The 16,847-nt window shown below is 29.1% G+C and overlaps 1 protein-coding gene across 1 annotated transcript; it reads left to right on the top strand.

The window, feature by feature from the left end:
• The first annotated feature begins 5,052 nt into the window (after window positions 1–5,052).
• On the top strand, window positions 5,053–8,175 carry LOC111315713 (trihelix transcription factor DF1-like). The gene is made up of 2 exons (XM_022917656.2): window positions 5,053–5,582; window positions 6,182–8,175. Exons 1-2 carry the CDS (start codon window positions 5,323–5,325, stop codon window positions 7,650–7,652), a joined length of 1,731 nt encoding a protein of 576 aa, XP_022773391.2. The 5' UTR covers window positions 5,053–5,322; the 3' UTR covers window positions 7,653–8,175.
• The last annotated feature ends 8,672 nt before the right edge of the window (window positions 8,176–16,847 follow it).

The following is a 16,847-nucleotide window of genomic DNA, read 5'->3' as shown; positions in this document are numbered from 1 at the left end:
ACAAAGCAGGCTTGGTTATAGTTTGAAGATTAAAGAAAAGATTGTAGCTGCTAAAATTTAAATTTTAAATATATTAAATGTAATTTTATAAAATTAATTGTATAAATCAATTAAATTAAAATTCAATTTTTATTTTTAATATTTTTACTTTCTTTTCCCTAATTTAACTCATCTTTTATTTTTATTTTTACTTAAATTAGATTATCCTTTTAATATTATTCCAAGACACATGCTCATGTTATTTTTTTTATTTGAAAAAGAGAAAAATTAAATCTATCTTAAGAATATAATCGTCATCAATTATTAAATCAAATGTTTAAATACGATATGTAAGTATACTCATATTGTTAAAACAATAAATACGTGATTTTTCAACAATTCCGAATTTTAATGGACAGAATTGTTCTAAATGGATAGAAAAAAGAAATCCAAACAAGTCGAGTTCTCTAAGAAAAAAAAATCACTCTTAAGAGTTGTGCGAAATTAATTATGAACAATGACATTGTAAGTATTTGACCTACTCGGAGATAGACCTGTCACGCTTTTTCCCTTACACATGTTATGATCATCTACTCTCAATCAATACGTTATATGTGTATTAATTATATGTTATAGTTTTTCATTCTATGAATTCAGTTTGATAATTTATTTTTGAGTCAGTGAAGAACTAGTTGTACTTGTATGCTATAACTCATTTATTGCCAATTCAGAAAAATATGTACTGCCAATTTGATCCTAAAAATGCCACTACAAACATTTTGAACTTTAACCTTGTTTTTTTTTCGACTGTTCTATTAAAATTATATCTTTAATATCACTTCTTTACATTATTAATAGAACTTTGATAGATTTGTTATATGTTATAATTTTTGGTAAATAGTAAAATGCATCATGTGATTTGAAATAAATTTATCTCTTAAAATATAAAATTTAACACTTAACTACTTTGTATTTTTTTTCTTAGAATTTTCTTAAAGCCATTTCAAATAAAATGGCTAGAATATTCCTTATTTCATATAATATTAATAATAATTAATCTAAAAAAACTTGAAATTTTTAAAAAATAATTCATAAAAATGAATTTCATCTAAACTTTCTTCACATAAATCCACCAATAAGAAACATATGATATTTTTATTCCTAACTATTAACTCAATTGATATGAATATGATATATAAGAAATTTAAAAATATAATAAAAATCTTTTATATGTATGCATGCATACAAGCAATATAGATGAAAATATAATCGTTGATGAAGAAGATTAATAAAAATAATTTCAACTGGGTGTATTAAAACCCTATTAAATTAATGTATTTATACAGTGACACATATTCTATTTATAAAATTAAAAAATTATATTGATGGTGTACCAATATTAACTCTTAACTATAATTCATAATATATTAAATAAAAGAATAAATATTCACGTGCAAAAGACCTTGACAACAAATACTAAAACTTTACGCAAATGCAACAATCATATTCTCAAATTATAAAATAAATCTATTAGGGTGGAGGTGATGATTTTTTTTTTTTTTTTTTTTTGCATTGCGTGTATGAATAAGCTATTAATCCCACCATAATGTTGTGGTTATAATGTCCTATTGATTATTGGGTCCACTTTCTTGCATTATATGCTGCCTGTTTATCTTTGTCACTTAATTTCTTCTATCAATAATTGAGTAATTGAGTTGATAGCATTATCATCCAACTCTCCTTATTCCCTAGAAGAGAACAAGTTGATTATTTAAATTTCTCCTTTTAATAAGTAGAAGATTATCCTTCCATTTCATTGAACCTCTTTGTGGGGTCATCTTGAGCCATAAAAAAAAATTAGTTCAAAAAAGAAATCTCATTGACACATATACTTTACTTAGCTTTGTAGAAAATTGAAGATTAGAATTGAAAATCAAATTTCTACGCCTAACTTTATGTATGATACATTTGATAATTAATTATATTATTTTCTTATTACATAGTCCATTTTATTCAAATAGCACTTTCTAGTCTTAATACTTGCTTGTTAATTATCATTAATAATTTATCCATAGTAATATATAAAGAGAATGGTTGAGCTCATGTTGTAAACTAAAAAGATGCCACTTCTAGTGAATAAAATTAAAACCGAATAAAAGAATTCGGAGTTTAGGTCGAATGGTTTATGCAGCTACTCTTAAGAGGTAGTATCCAATTATTCTAGAGTTAAGTTTATTGTTGATTTGATTTATTTTTCAATAACAAATTTTCACATGCGATTTAGAAGAACCTATCTAATTCTTCCATGTAAGTATGTCTTTTTTATTAGAGATTATAGGTATTGAAATTTAAATAAAAAAGTAATCAACTAATACTTGTTAAAAATAAATATAAATCAATTTATTTAAGTTTTAGGTTAAGATCTAAATATTTTCTTTTTTACCAACATAACATGTGCGTCCAAATCTTATATACTAAAATATTATAAAGATACTAAAAAATTCCCTATATTATTAATCATTTTTGTATAGATAACCACTTGAATTAATGAAATACTTCAATTTGAAACCCCCCCCCCCACCCCGAAATAAAAAAAAAAGGAAAATCAAGCAGTCTACAGTGGTGGTAGAAATGAATAGATACAAGCCATGTTGATGACGGATTAGAGTAATATCTAACAAAGTGAACAAAGCCAGACATGATATGGTCCCATAATTCTAATAATTCATGAATCATGAGGAATTAATTACACAATATATCATAGCCAACGAAATTTCAATACTATTTATTAGGGTAGGTCACAGCCTAACTACATTGGTCACTAATTATTTCAACTTCATAAATGGCTTTGGCCTAATAAAATGACCTTCATCTAACTAGTTTAATTTCTACATTCTGGATCAAATTCAGATAAGTTTAATGCCCAATTTTTTTAAAAAAATTTTAATTTAGATAACTTTGAAGGCAAGATTTGTCAAACCATGAATTGTCTTAATTTTTTTTAAATCATGGTTTCGACGCTTTGCCTCACGGTATGTTGAAAATTTATGGCCTTGATATTAATAATCACAAGGGTTAATTGGTTTAGAGTTCGTTGCACAGTTAGTGCTTTTTAAATTTCACAATGTTTAAAAATTATTATGTATATATTTTTTTTTTTATTTTTTAACATATATTTTAAAAGTATATGTAACAATCTTTTACCTTAGCTGCCGTGGAGTTTTTATTTTCTATTGATGGCATATGAGATAATTTGAATTGTTTATAGAAAATTTATTTCACTTAGATTCCACCAGCAAGATTAGAGAATTGACACAAATCATTTTAAGATACATTAAAAATTTTGAAAAAAAAAACTAATATAATTAAAAAAATACACGTGACAGATTTTTTGCATTGTTTGTAAAATTTAAAAATTCCATTAACAATGTATAAAGAATAAACTTTTTGATAATTTGTAAAACTTGAGATTATAATTTTAAGATTTTAAGTTCAAATAGTAAGGAGAGAGAGGTAGAATTTATGAGATTGGAAAGAACAAATCATCATGGTACAAGGAAGTGTGGTGGATTGATAATTCATTTATCTCAAGATTAAATTTACGAGATTGAAGAGAATTAAAATAAATTGGATAAAAATAATTAAAAAATCTCTAAAATTTATCATTTTATTTAAATAAATTCTTATACTTTTATTTAATCAAATAAACTCTTAAATTTTAATTTATATCCAAATAAGCACTTAATTTTTAATTTATACCTAAATAAGCCCTTAACATGAATCAATTTTTTGTTTGAAAGATTTATTTAGATACAAATCATAGAGGTTTATTTGAGTACAATGAAAATATTAAAATATAAAAATTTATTTTAAAAAATAAAATAATTCAAGAATTTTTTAAATATTTTAATCAATAAAATGATATAAAAAAAAAGTGTAGTGGACAGATAATTTACGGTCTCCAGATCAAATTTATAAAATAGGAGAGGACAAAAATAAAGTGGCACATAGAAGTCTAGTGGGTCTCGTTACCCAGGTTTCGTGATCGAAATTTGACTCTAATAAAGGGTTTATTTACTCTGTTTCATAAGAGGAAAATAAGAAATGAAAAGAAAAATAAATAGGTTTGCACCCTTTTGTCCTTCAAATCTAATTTTTCTAAATTGAAAGGAAAAGTCTTTCTACTTAAATTATTATTATTTTTTTTATATTTTACCCTTAATCACTTTATTTTTCTCTATTTTTCATCTTTCCTACCAAATGTGAAAAAGAAAAAAAAAATTCTCTTCTCTTTTATTTTTTCTTTTGTGATCTTTTTCTTTTCTCTTAATTTTCTTTCTTGTCAAACATAATATTAATGTTTATATTTTTAATTAAATATAAGAATGAAAAATTAAAGAGAATTACATCTCATTATGTAATCGAGAATCATAAAAAAAAAAAAAAACCAAAAAAAAAAATAACGGGGCAATTTCGGGAACTTGAATGAACAACCAAAGTTGGAAAGAAAAAGTGAATTGTGGAATCGAAGCAATGTAATGTTAATTAGTGATCACCTGATGCAATAAAATACTAGTTGAACAATTAGGTTGCATGATTGATTAGAGGGACAATGGGATACATGATAAGGGCTGTATGTAATTTCAACCTCAAGTGTAGCCAACGGGCATTCGAATTCAAAACGCCCCAAAAAGCAAAGCTGACCTACATGGCCCAGCTTATTATCCCCATTGTCGCTATCTGCAGCTGTTGCCGTTGCCGTTGATAAATTTTCCATTACTTTATGTACTATATAATAATACAAATATACTTAATTTTTCTTTTTTTTTTTTATAAAAAATTATTTACCGTATGCATTTCTCAGTAATTTTTTTCAAATTTTAATTTGCTCTTGAGTCTTTTACTTTTATATTTTTTTAAATAAAAAAATTACATACATAAACTTTTTAAATTCTTAATTTTTAAATGTTAATTTTAATATTATGTCAACCGATCAAAAGATCCGGTGGCTCGCGTGTCTCTCTCTCTCTCTCTCTCTCTGTATATATTATATATAATAAAAACCCAAGTAACACTAGTAAAAGCAAAAAATAACTGAAGATTCCATACGGATTAAACATTAGAAAAAAAAAAGAAAAAAGTTCTTGTTTGCAAATTGTTTTTTTTTTTTTTTTTTGGGGGGGGGGGGGGGGGAGGGTTGAGATTGACAGGCAGATCCCCACCAAAAATATCAAATAAATAAATTCACATACAACTATCTTACATAAAACCCCTTGATAATATTCACCTTTCTCTTGTTATACTATTCTTTTTTTTCAGCTGTAATTGCTAAGAGAGAGTCCTATGCTGGGGGACTCAAGTATGGTAGAAAGCTCCGCCGACGTTGCGGCAGCGCCTGGAATTCATGAAGGAAATGAAATTGGCATGGTTGGCTCAAATTCAGGTGAAGAAGATAAGGGTAGGGTTGATGAAGGTGACCGGAGTTTTGGAGGAAATCGATGGCCTAGGCAAGAGACTTTGGCCTTATTGAAGATACGTTCCGACATGGATGCTGTTTTCCGTGACTCAAGTCTTAAGGGTCATTTATGGGAAGAGGTTTCCAGGTGAGCAAAAAAATCCTTCTTAGTTTTGTTTTTGCTTCATTGAATGGATAATTTAAGCTATCTAGGTCAGCTGATCATGCATGCAGATCACCTGATTTAGATTTTCAAACTGAATTTTGGTTCATATCTTCATACTAGAATGATTTTTCTTGATTCTGGGAAAGTGGGATTGGCTCAGTTCTCAGTTTCATGGAATTCAGTGTTTAAAATCTGGGGTTTGAATTCATCTTTTCTTGTCAAACCCCTTTTTCCAAGCATTTAAAATTTAAAGTTTTACAGGTTAATCCCATCTGTTGATAGTTGTGGTTCTTTTAGAGATGGTTGGTTTTGGCTTTTGTCCATTTTAGTGAAATTCAAAAAAGAATGGTCATCAGCCTAATAAATGTCTACATATACTTCCAACATGGGTTGTGAGTTTCCCATGTGGCCTTGTTTGGTTAGGTTTTTTTTTTTCTAATCTTTTTTGTCTTACTTTCTATGTTCTTCTTGTTCTTTTGATGTTTATTAATGTCGCAAAGTGCTTTTAAACTTTATTCTGTTGCCGGATTTGAGATAAAATTTAAACAAAAATGGAGCTGTTTTGCAACTGTATTTACCAGGAAACTAGCTGAGCTTGGTTATCATCGAAGTGCCAAGAAATGCAAGGAGAAATTCGAGAATGTTTGTAAGTATCACAAGAGAACCAAAGATGGCCGAACAGGCAAGGCAGATGGCAAGACTTATCGCTTCTTTGATCAATTAGAAGCTCTTGAAAATCTTCATTCACTCCGATCACGTTCGCCTCCAAAACCTCAAACTCCAACACCAACATCGGCGGCAATGCCTTGGAGTTGTAATCCTCCTTCTACATCCAATGCTCATGTCCCATCAGCAATAATAAACCCTACCAATGTACCTCAAACCAATGCCACACCATCCATAAACCCTACTATTTCCAAACAAACAGTTCCCATACATTCGATAAATCCTACTTCGAATAATATGCAATCTTCCTTTCATAACATTTCATCGAATCTTTTCTCCACTTCTACCTCTTCTTCAACAGCATCCGACGACGGTTCAGATGAAGGGAGCAGTAAGAATAAGAGGAAATGGAAGGAGTTTTTCAGGAGGCTGACGAAGGAGGTGATTGAGAAACAAGAGGAGTTGCAAAACAAGTTCTTGCAAACCATTGAGAAATGTGAACAGGAAAGAATGACACGGGAAGAAGCTTGGAGAATTCAAGAAATGACACGGATCAACAGAGAGCATGAGATTTTAGTTCAGGAAAGATCCACGGCAGCAGCAAAAGATGCTGCAGTAATTGCATTCTTACAGAAGGTATCGGGACAGCAACCAAACACGGTGCAAGTGCAACAGCAAGCAAATCCTCAACCACCACCTCCACCACTACCTCCACCAGCACCGCTATCTCTGCCGCCTCCTTTGCAGCAGTCGCAACCCCAAACGCAAACTCAAGCCTTGAATTTTGAAACCTCGAAAATGACTAATGGAGGGAATAATGTGGTTTCATCAAGTCCATCACGATGGCCAAAAGTTGAAGTTCAAGCTCTTATAAAGCTTAGAACTAGTCTTGACACTAAGTATCAAGACAATGGACCAAAGGCTCCTCTATGGGAGGAGATCTCAGCCGCAATGAGAAAGCTTGGATATAATCGAAACGCAAAGAGATGCAAAGAAAAATGGGAAAACATTAACAAGTACTACAAGAAAGTAAAAGAAAGCAACAAAAGAAGGCCTGAAGATTCCAAGACATGCCCATATTTTCACCAGCTGGATGCTATTTACAAAGAAAAAATCAGCAAAAACGAGAATTCACTTAGTTCTTCGTACGGAGTTAAACCTGACAGCACTATGGTGCCACTGATGGTTCGACCGGAACAGCAATGGCCTCCGCAGGAAGGAATGAGCCAGCAGGCCGCCGAGGCAGCCATGATAGAAGAAGCTGAAAAGGAAAATGTGGATCAGGTTCAAGATGATGAAGAAGATGGGGATAGTGAAGAGGAATATGAAGGGAATGATTTTGAGTTAGTAGCAAACAGAACTGCTCCAATTGGCACTGCCGAGTAAGACAACAAAAAGGGAAGCTTCTAATCAAAATTTACATCAAGTGAGGCATCGACAAGGTGGTTTTACTATAGTATTTACCATGGTAAACCAAAAGCAAACAGACATATAAGCCAGTAAAAAAAGTTTATCATCAAACACTTGAATTACGTTTTTGGCTGAGAAGTGAGAAGATGGATCCAGTTGGTTTGAAGAAGGAAAAGTGAGTCAGATTCTGATGAATTCAGCAGGAAATAGTGGTGGTGAATTGGATTAATAGCCATGCACATGGGGTGTATTTTATAGTGGGGTTAAATGTTTTCTTTTTCTTTATTACTATAGTTTATTATTTATTTGTTAAAATAAATATATTAAAAGTGTGGAAAGTGTATACAGAGTTGAGGGGGGGGGGGGGGGAGCAATGTTTTCAAAGTATAAAATAAAAAGCCAACTGTTTCTTTGTATCCTTCTTTCTGTTCATAGTGGAATTTAATTTCTACATAATTTAAAAAGAAAAATGAAAAAAAAAAAACCTTAGTGCTGTATCTTTCTTTCTTTCGGTTATAATTACTGTAAATGTGTAAATGGAAGATACGGCTTTTAGTGTTTGTTTTTGAGTGAATGCACAGAATAATTGCCAGATTTCACCATTAGAAATACAACGAACAAGTGAAGAGCATTTGCAAATGTATTATTAACATTTGAAAGCTATAGATTTTGTGTGTGTGATTCTTCACCCTAGCTGGGTGGCCATTTCTTTTGAGTGTCTGCACATTAGCTTCGAATCTTCCGAATGCAACATATTGCATATGCCACTATAAAAGATCAGTTAATTACTTGACCCATGTGATGGGTGAAAACTACTTCATTGATTTCCATAGAAACCCCATATTTTTTGTACTTACATTATTTACTTTAATTTAATTTAATTTTTACTTTCAATTTTGCCTTCTTCAAATTCTTTAAATTTCATAGAATATAACATCACTTTATTTTTAGTTTTAAAGGGTAATTTAATAAAAAAATTATCATTAATTAATCTTACATTATCCTCAATCAAACATAAAATCTTACGTTTAGATCAAATAAACCAAATACGAGAAAATAAGATCACTTAAAATATGCAAGATAATCTTATAATTGGAGAATCAAATTACCAAAGATAATATGATTTCCCATAAACAAATATCCCTTAGACATTCATACAATTGAGTAGATTCCATATATGAATTTTTAAATGTTAAAAAAAAAAAACTAATTGGAAAAAAAAAGGTCAAATGGCTGCCTAGCTAGAATTAATAGGATACCAATAAAAATGGTACAATATATAATATAAAAATATACTTGAAATATAAAAAGAATGGTAAACCATGGTGTACATCTTAATTCCTTGAAGTGAAATTTTGGTTGGAGAAATCAAAATGGTGAAAAAAAAAGGGAAAACTCAATGGGACTTTAAAATTATGGATCCTGACAATTTTTTTGTGATGATAAAGATCGGAGTGAGATTAAAACAACACCGAACAAACAAAGACACATGGGAGAAAGGAAGAGCTTGTAATATCATGCTAGGCGTAGAGGTGCTCGGGTTGGGTTGAATTTGATTTTAATTTATATAATTATAAAAATTTGATTAGATTCGATATTTTATATCTTAATTTTTTTAAAGTTTAATTTAAGTTGAAAAACTAAATTTTAAGTCATCCATTAAATTTAATTTATATAATAAAAATTTTTTTAAAAAAATAAAATATTAAAATAAAAATTCATTTATATACTTATTAATTATAATATTTTAATTACATATTTTATTCAAACTAAATCCAAATTTTATTTTTTAAAATTCTAACCTAAAATTTTAGTTAAATTAAAAATTATGTTTAAATTTATTTAAGGAATCTTAATTTTTTATTCGAACCTGCTTAAAAATTAAGCGGACAGCTTGACCCATCAACGGCTATACCAAGAGTCTAAAGATGTGAATTAGTTATAGCCTTTCAATTAAGAGGGCCCTTTCCACAGCATGACCTAAACCTAACCCTTGAAGTCCGAGTCGGGGTCCTACAAGAAGAATCTTCTAAGTGACCTTCAATTATAATGTATGAGATTATTAATTCGGCGCTTTGTGTTGACTTTCCCCATAGTCATTATCTTGATTTCTACTACTGTTATAAAATTAATCAATTGTCTCATCATCTCATCAGAAAGTTGAAACATTTTGTAATGCTATATATACATGGAATCCAAAATTTCTTACCAAATTTGATGAATTGCCTACTCTTTTTAATTTCCTCTGATCTAATCCTTTTGTTATTGGTCAATTTCCTCTTGACTTAAAATTTATTTAGATAGAAAATAAGATTGATTCTGATAAAATTAAAAATAATAATAAAAAGATATTATAATTGTAATTATGATTTAAAAAATTATTATAATAATAATTAAAAAATTTTATAAAAAAATTATCCAAACCTCGCTTAACGGCTTCATTTGCTTTGCCCATTTTGCCGGGAATCCAAGATAGTGCATCCCACATTAAAATTAGGGTGATCGAGGCCCACATATTTTGAGTGGTCACGCTTTATTTTGAAGAGGAAATAGATATTCTGCTTTACAATTATTTTTTCGAAAGTAAAAAATAAAAAATAAAAGCACGTAAATAATTTAGTCGATTAAAATTCATCTTCTTTAATAAAAAAATTTTAAGTTTAAATTTTATTTATGATTATTTATTAAAATTATTTTAAATATATAATTTATAATTATTTATTTTAAATTATTAAATATAAAATATTTTATTTTAATTTAAAAAATTAAATAATCTATTTATTTCGAATTTTTTTACCATAAAAAAAAAAATAAATAAAAGCTCCTGCCGTTGCTATCTGTAACCGAGGCACACCATTCTATCTTAATTTCTAGCTTCCTCATTGGCCCTTAGTAATTTCTTGCGCATCAGGGATAAGCTTTTGAAACTCAAAGTCACCTCCACCAAATACCCACCGACCGACAACTGAGAAATTCTAATGGCACGGGTCCTAATTTTGCTGATATGATTTTTATTGAATTTATTGCATTTAATTAATTAATGCCTAAAAATCACAAAGTTGGCTAAATTGCATCATGTTTTGCTAGAAAAACTTTAGCAGATAGACAACTAAAACTAGATATTTTTGTTTTATAATATTCATAGTTGTCACACATTAATTAAATCAATTATATAATTACTAATAGTAATTTGGTCGCTACAAGTGATCCATTGAAAGAGACTTATCTGGTTATCCATACTTTCCAATCATTCAACAATATATAAATAAGATAGGCTCATTCACATTTCTTAGGTGGTGCTAACGTCTATAATATCCCTTGATATATATATTTTTATTGGTAAGATGAAATTTACATTTTTCTAAACGAAAATATCAAAATTAAGATTTCGAAAAACATACCGACATTTAAAATAATCTAATAGATGGGGCAAATAAAGAAAAATTAGTTATTTTAATCTTACTTTCAGACAATTATTTACGGATATAATTGTGCGACTCGAATCAAATATGTTTTCTTTATTTACAAGAGAGGTTTGATAAAAAAAAAATGATAAATAAATAACATATTTGATACTTATCTAGATATTTTTCTTTTGAAAGTCTCATGGCTATGATCTCATATTGAGCTTTCAGCTTTAAGAGAGAATATGGATCCAACAACATCAAAGTTTTTCCAAGTTCGGAAAATTTAATTGGATTTCTTTGTAACCAAATTGGATGGCGGTTCGATTACTTATAATTAATTAATCAGTTAGTGGTTATCGTCTCAGATCAAAATTTGCCATTTCACGCGGATAAGGAGATGTACGTGTCATTATAGAGTGTGGAAGACAGCAAGATTAATTTAAGATTAAACAATATTTTTCAAAAATAAAAAGGAAAAATGAAAAGAAAATTAAAAGGGAAAAAGATGGTTGGGGGTTAGTCAATTTAATTATTTCGTTAAGTAAGAACCTATGTTTCAGAATTGAATAAGTTGTATCATGAAAATTATAGAAAGTGGCCCTAATTGATTAAAATGTATTGCTCTATGCAAAAAATTGATTTTGAATTCCTTATTTTTCAATAAAAAGAAATTGAACATGGCAACTGAATTTGTCTATTAACTTTATAGTATAAAATAAGCAATCCTGTTCGTATTTTTTGGGGCATGGATTGCATTGGAGATTGGACCACTAAAATTTGTAGCTCAGTGCGCCACAATTTTTGTATTGGACATACAATAATGGAGCTTACGGCATGGAACCAAAGCACAATAAGCCAATAACCAACAATATACATTTAATCTTTTGGTCTGAATAATTAGATTCGAGTTAAAGCAATCCCAACTTTCACCCCAATTTTTTTTTTTTTTTAAAATTGCATTTTTAATCATTTTCTCTTACATATATATATATATAATTTTGGTACATATTTTCGGGAAGCCAATATCTTCAAAAAATGACAGAAGATTTTTTTAATTTGATAATAATGTAATGGGCATAATAAGATATAAATTTGAACTGAGAAAATATTGTTGATTAACAAGTTAGCTAGTATTTATCAAAACCTGGTTCAATAGAAAAAAAAAAAAAAGAAGAGAATCGGGTTTGATTGAGTTTGATATTCAAAAACTAAGTTAATTAACTCTATGAAGTATAAAATACAATAATTTAGCCAGAATTTTTTTTTTTTAAATTGAACTTATCTTTGGTTGTATTAACAATAATTCTAACATTTTCCAATCTAAGGTTTTTAGGTGAGGCTTCAATAATTAGAGTCTGAAAATTTACCTTGAAAGTCTCATGTTAATTTAAATTTTAAGGTGGAGTTTATAAAACTTGAAGTAACTTTAAAAAGGAAAAAGAGAAAAAAAAACACCAAGTTTGATATTCAAAGACCAAGTTAATTACTCACAAAACCAAAATTTGATGCTATATGGTATGTTTATATGATATAGAATATATTTTCATGTTATATATATATATATATATATATCAATGTATGTGTAATATTACAATATTTTGCCCTAATATAATATGCAAATAAAATTCTTTGAATCGTCTCTAATTTATTGATTTAGTGGTCAAAAAACCTTAAAGAAGACATAAACACTAAGATTCGACTCCAACCTTCCCTCTTCTTTTTGTTGTAGGGTTTTTTTTTTTTTTTTTAAATAAAAAAAAAATTCTTTGAGTCGAATAAACTTGAAAATTAAAATCATTATCTAACGTAACCTTAAAAGCTTTATTTGACAAAATTTTAAAGTTTTTTCTTCTGTATTCAAACAAGTTGAAAATTTTCAATTATTTCTTTTATTTAACTTTATACTTTCCGTTTTATTTTCTTTATTCAAGAACCAAATAAAGCTTAATTATTATTTATGTTAAAATTAATATTTATGACAATGGCTTTAGCTAGCTAGGCTCCTATTTGTGATTGGACATTTTACCATTTGCTTAAACTCAAATCCAAGGATCTCAAATAAAAAATAAGGAACTCTACTAATCATAAACTTGATTAGTATTAAGATATTAATTGTGTACATTGTTCTTTAATTAGAAAATTTTGCAATGCACCAAGCTGTTAACAACCATCAACTTCATCTCCCCACCATCAGTAACCAACTGTATTTTATTCATTTATTTATTTCCTCATATGTGTGCTTTGTATGTGTGCTTGCTAAGTCCAAAGAAAATATAAATGAAATTTTTTATTTTTTATATTTAATATATGAAATGGGAGTCAGGGAGAAGTTTTTATTTTAAAAAAGATAACTCAATTGCTATTTTTTTTTTTTATTTAGAAACAAGGGATTCTTGAACTTTTTTCATTACATTCTATTTTCGGATTAAGGCGATCGGGTTTGTAAACACCATTTATTTTTATTTTTATTTTTATTATTTTTTTTTCTTTTTCTTCTTTTCTTTCTTTTTTTCTCGTTTCTGCGTTTGTCTTCTTCTTCCTTTCTTTTTTCTTCTTCTTCATCCTTATCTGATTTAAATCTAGTGCATTAAATGCACAATCCCTAAAGTCCAAAATCACTGTCGCTAGCTGTCGACGGTGGACCGACAAGCCGTCAATCACGAACGACAGACGTGATTTTTCAGTTGAAAAATCAGATTTGAATCCCAGAAGATCTGGGATTTGAATCCCAACAAGCTCTATAAATAGAGCTTGTTATCTGCAAACCAAGGGGGAGGCAGAACGAAAGAAAAAAATGACAAAAAAAAAAAGATTTTGTCGAAAAAAAAATCTACAGAAACACAAAAAAAAAAAAAGCAAAATCACAGTCCCTAAGCAGGGAAACCCAGCGCCAGAAAAGCCACCCATAAAAAAAATAAAGAAATCAGTAGATTCTATAAAAAAAAAACAAAAAAGGAAAAGAGACCAAAACTTTGAGCCCCGATTTATGTCGATCGGAGTTGTTTCCGGTGAAAAGAAGATCGGATCCGGGAAGATCGCGTCGAAGAGAACCACCAGAAGAATTTTGACATCTTTCGATGACCGAAAACCACCGACAGTGACTATCGGCGGCAAGCCAGACGGCGGCCGACGTGGTAGTCCGGCAACCGACCGACGAGCTCACCCTAGAGCTTTCTTCCCTTTTTTTTCTGAAAAACCGAAAAAATGAGCAAAAAAATTTTTTTTTCATTTATTTATAGAAATCATTGAAAGCAAAACGATGTTGTTTTGAGCATAGGATCAAAACAACGCCGTTTCGACCAAGGAGGATCCGTGCATCGACCCGTGACCCGACCCGAGGTCCGTGCACTCGACCCGACGACTTGTTTCCTTTATTAGCCCCTGACCGGTCTGACTGGACCGAAACTGAACCGTCCAGATCGAACAAAATCGGTACTGAACCACCCAGACTGAACCGAACTGTCGGGCGAACAACTGAATCGAACTGCACGTTGACCGGATCGTTGACCTGTCTGATTCAGGTAAAATTTTTTTTTGAATTTTTTTTATTTTTTATATATTATTTTATTAATATTTATGCATATTAAAATATTTATATTTGTTAGATTAAATGATGAAATTGTGGTTAAATTTTTTTTATATAATTATGTTAATTTTTAGAATAAACTTTAAAAACAATAATATAAAAATAAATTTAATAATAATACTAAAGTAATAAAAAATGAAAGAAAAGAAAATTTTTCTCTGACGATGAGATTCAAAGGTATTCCGAGTAGTGATGCCTAGAAATCTTTAGGTGAGAAGATTTTTTTTAAATACTACCAGTGTATTGGAGTATTTATAAAAAAATTTTCAATATAGTAAAGATTTTATTTTTTTTAAATAATAAATAAAAAAGGATTATAAATTAAAAACATATGTAATAAAAATATGAAGGAAAGAAATTTAATCCAATGATGGGATTCTAAAAGTATTCTGAGTAGAGATGCTTTAAGAAATCTCTAGGTAAGAAGATTTTTTGTAAAATATTACCAGCGTATTAGAATATTTATAGAAAATCTTCAATATAATTAAATTCTTTTTTTTTCAAAATTTTAATTAAAATTAAAAAAATTAATAAAACAATTAATAAAATTTTTGAAAAAGAATAAAATGTGTCCATCAACATGTTATTATTTGCATTGCGTACATGACATAATTTTTTACGAAAAATAAATTTAGACCTCTCAAAGATAAGATTCTAAAAGTATTTCGAGTAGAGATGCTTTAAGAAATCTCTAGGTGAGAAAGAGTTCTTTTAATGTTACCAATGTACTGGAACATTTTAAGAATTATTTCAATAAAAAGACTTTAATTTATTTTTCTCGAGAATAAATTTTTTTAACATGACATTTTCTTACGAAAAATAAATTCGAGCCTCCAAAGATGAGATTCTAAAAGTATTCTGAGTAGAGATGCTTTAAGAAATCTCTAGGTGAGAAATAGTTCTTTTAATGTTACCAACGTACTGGAACATTTTAAGAATTATTTCAATAAAAAGGTTTTGATTTATTTTTCTCGAGAATATTTTTTTTAATAAGTAAAAAATCAAGAAAATTATTTTTCGAATACTGAATATAAGATTGTTTTTATCAAAATCAAAGGATAACACGTTGTTAATTGGTACCGTTTTTAACGGGCGTTGTGGGGGTGCTAATCCTTTCCCACGCGTAACTGACTCTCGAACTCAAACTGTTTCGCAGACCGTAAAATTATGTTTTTAATAAATTTTAATTAATTTTAAGATTTCATTAAAAGGATATGTTTTAATAGGTGACCAATCGCACCTAGCCAAAAAAGATTGGTGGCGACTCCATTATTTTTTATTTTGTTTCCAAATTCGTCGGACGAATACAAAATCGTTACGACAGCTTGGCGACTCAATTGTGGACGCCTTTTGTTTTCGAGAGTCAGGCCAAAATTAACTACTTGTTATCCTCAAATTGTGATTTAAATAGTCTTAATCAATTTCTTAATTTTTTTATTTTTCACTTTTAGTAAAAAAAAGGTCAAAAATAAAAAATAAAAAAATAAAAAAAACAAAACAAGTCAAAAATAAAAAGTAAAAAATTCACACATATTTCTTCTACTATGCCTTTTATGTTTTATTTTTCTTTGTATATTGCTCTCAATAAATTAAGATATATTTGCACACAATGGCACGATGCATCTCATACATGAGCTCTATACCCGAGCTCCGTCCTTTATAGGAGGAAGTAAAGTACCTATGCTCTCGTGAGGTGATAACCTCCGCAATGGCAAGCGAAATGCTTTCACTCGAATTGAACCCTTTTCGTTCGTAGCCTGTAATGGATGAGGATCGGGGTGCCTTACTAGTCCATCATGGACGACACTGAGGAACAATTTGGGAACCTTTAGAACCTGTCAATCCAAACCCAACATATAATAAGCCTAAAAAACCAGCCTTATGTAGAGCTCCGTCCACCTTCTTGTAGGAAATACTTAAGAATAAAAGTTGTGTATAATACGAAACAAAACAAAACAAACAAAAAATCTCAAGCAAAAAAAAAACACTAAAAAAAAATAAAAAAATATTTTCTTTTCTTAAACCACATCATCACACTAACTCAATTTTGTTTCTTTTTTTTTTTTTTTGCATTAATCATATCATATAGTTTTGCATCGAGATATTTGCTCTAGGACATATTTCTCCCAAGAAGTTTTCATGGATCCCATAGAACTACAGATTTGCTCATCCTCAGTC

Source organism: Durio zibethinus, chromosome 20 (assembly GCF_047325235.1).
Source record: "Durio zibethinus cultivar Kanyao isolate XHJ-2024 chromosome 20, ASM4732523v1, whole genome shotgun sequence".
Classification (NCBI taxonomy): domain Eukaryota; kingdom Viridiplantae; phylum Streptophyta; class Magnoliopsida; order Malvales; family Malvaceae; genus Durio; species Durio zibethinus.
The sequence above is the reverse complement of the archived record's forward strand: the minus strand, read 5'-3'. Positions and strand labels throughout refer to the sequence as shown.